This window comes from Penaeus japonicus, unplaced genomic scaffold (genome assembly GCF_977035675.1).
Source record: "Penaeus japonicus unplaced genomic scaffold, GWHDUDI00000001_assembly GWHDUDI00000011, whole genome shotgun sequence".
Classification (NCBI taxonomy): Eukaryota; Metazoa; Arthropoda; class Malacostraca; order Decapoda; family Penaeidae; genus Penaeus; species Penaeus japonicus.
In genome coordinates, this window is record NW_028234413.1 from 162,745 (window position 1) to 165,244 (window position 2,500).

At 46.7% G+C, this 2,500-nt stretch overlaps 1 protein-coding gene across 3 annotated transcripts in view; it reads left to right on the top strand.

The window, feature by feature from the left end:
• LOC122257773 (endochitinase) overlaps positions 1-2,500 on the top strand; it is a 14,183-nt gene that overhangs the window by 7,695 nt on the left and 3,988 nt on the right. For all 3 annotated transcript variants that reach the window (XM_043023267.2, XM_086541476.1, XM_086541475.1), the window contains exons 4-6: positions 1-80; positions 1,984-2,090; positions 2,360-2,475. The exon at positions 1-80 is cut by the window's left edge and continues 86 nt beyond it. In XM_043023267.2, the coding sequence (XP_042879201.1) occupies positions 1-80; positions 1,984-2,090; positions 2,360-2,475 (303 nt within the window). The remainder of the gene's footprint in view (positions 81-1,983; positions 2,091-2,359; positions 2,476-2,500) is intronic.

The window sequence follows — 2,500 nt, forward strand, 5'->3', positions numbered from 1 at the left end:
CTGGGCCGAGGGCGGCAGGAAGTACTCGCAGATGGTGATGGTCGCCGAGAGGAGGGCGTCCTTCATCAGAAGCGTCGTCCGTGAGTAGGAGCACTTTCCTGTCGCGGCTCCGTCAGCTGAGTCTTGAGATGGAACCCGTGTCCTGTGCTCAGGTTTATAAATGATTCATCCATTTCTAGATTCTCTCTCTCTCTCTCTCTCTCTCTCTCTCTCTCTCTCTCTCTCTCTCTCTCTCTCTCTCTCTCTCTCTCTCTCTCTCTCTCTCTCTCTCTCTCTCTCTCTCTCTCTGTCTCTCTGTCTCCCTGTCTCTCTGTCTCTCTCTCTCTCTCTCGCTCTCTCTCTGTCTTTTTTAGACCCGTTTGAGGCAACTATTTCAAAACATGTCTTTTATGTTCCACTAGGTTATGATTGCTGTCTGTTATGACATTTCATATCATTTTAAAAGCTAAAGTCTGCGTTATTATGGCAGGTTATCTAAAAGCCAACCAAGGTTATATGCAAAGCTATATAGCGTATGTACTTAAGGGAAGTCTATCAGAATACTCAAGTAATGATAAAAGAGTAACTTAACTGAGTTGAAGACATATCCATGCCTTTATATGATACTTCAAACTTTGTAGAGTGTGTTGCTCTGCGTCAACAAAATCATTTAAAAGAGCATTCCATGACTTGACATATTTGATGATTTGTCTTTCTTGATGGACACTGTTACCACGTGGTTTGCTGTTCCTGTTGTTTTGGTTGATGCAATGGTTGAAGATGGGATTTGCGTAGCTGTTCTTTTTTTATTTACCTATTTTATGTTATTTATTTATTTATTTTGTAGGTTTGGAATGTCTAATGTTTCCATCGTGAATGATCCGTCATGCCCTCCCTGCCTCCGGCTATATTCTGATGCAAGCTCACCAGAGGCCTTTCGTGCAATTTATTTGACATGGTCCTTGAACGTTGATTGTTTGTCTTAAATAATGCCAAGGATATTGATGCTACTCTTTGTTGCACTGTAGTAAAGCGGGATGTTGGTTTATGATCTACTAATGGTCATTAGTAGAGTTTTATGTGATGCAAACTTGCTACATGCTTCCCCATTTTATGCTGCTGTTTAGACAGGCGTTCATTTTTACCACCGATGCCATCTCGTCCTCTGGGGCATAGCTCACAGACAGGGGAATGCCAACAGCATAAGCCTTGCCCTCAGGGACAAGGTTTAAGAGGTCGTTGCAATGCCTGTCCCAGAGCAAGATCCCAAGGACGCTTCCTTTAGTATCTCTTTCTCAACACCAATACCTGGAACCTGGTCGCCGTGGCCTTATGCCATTGCTGACCAAAGGCGCCTTCTATAGCAAGAGCCAAGACTATGGCTCGATGGCCACTGCCCAGTGCGTGGCTCCAGTCTGATGACATGAGTAATTGCAGGTCTGCAGTGGATCGGTGTTTGCGAAGCTTAACTCTCTCTCTCTCTCTCTCTCTCTCTCTCTCTCTCTCTCTCTCTCTCTCTCTCTCTCTCTCTCTCTCTCTCTCTCTCTCTCTCTCTCTCTCTTTCTGTCTCTCTCTCTCTCACTCTCACTCTCACTCTCATTCTCACTCACTCTCTCTCTCTCTCTTCTCTCTCTCTCTCTCTCTCTCTCTCTCTCTCTCTCTCTCTCTCTCTCTCTCTCTCTCTCTCTCTCTCTCTCTCTCTCTCTCTCTCTCTCTCTCCTTCTCTCTCTCTCTCACTCTCTCTCTCTTTCTCTCCTCTCTCTCTCACTCTCTCTCCATCTCTCTCTCTTCTCTCTCTCTCTCTCTCTCTCTCTCTCTCTCTCTCTCTCTCTCTCTCTCTCTCTCTCTCTCTCTCTCTCTCTCTCTCTCTCTCTCTCTCTCTCTCTCTCTCTCTCTCTCTCTCTCTCTCTTTCTTTCTCTCCCTCTCTCTCTCTCTATCTATCTATCTCTCGCTTTGTGTGTCTCTCTGCGTGTCTCACCAAGTGCAATTGCACGAATCCTCAGAGCTGCTCACTGACTACGGCTTCGACGGCCTGGACTTGGACTGGGAATACCCTGGCGCCACAGACCGCGGAGGCCAGTATGCCGACAAGGACAACTTCCTTAAGTTCGTATGTATAAATGCTGTCTTGTGTTTCTGCTTTGATGATATTTACGTTTAGGAATATTGCCAGAGATTGGAATTTCAAATAATTTCTGGAGCTCTGATGTTTAACACACACACGAACTATGTATGTGTGTAGTGTGTGTGTGTGTGTGTGTGTGTGTGTGGATATTTACTCATTCGCGCACACACAAATATTAATCTGATTATGAATTTCGTTAGCACACATGCCGTTTCTTCCCCCTCTGACTCCGCCTTCGGCCGCCCTCCCTTCAGGTGCAGGAGCTGCGCGAGGCCTTCGACACGGTAGGGCTCGGCTGGGAGATCACCTGCGCCGTGCCTGTGGCCAAGTTCCGCCTGCAGGAGGGTTACCACGTGCCTCAGCTCTGCAGGTGAGCTTGCCCTCGCAGGGCAGTA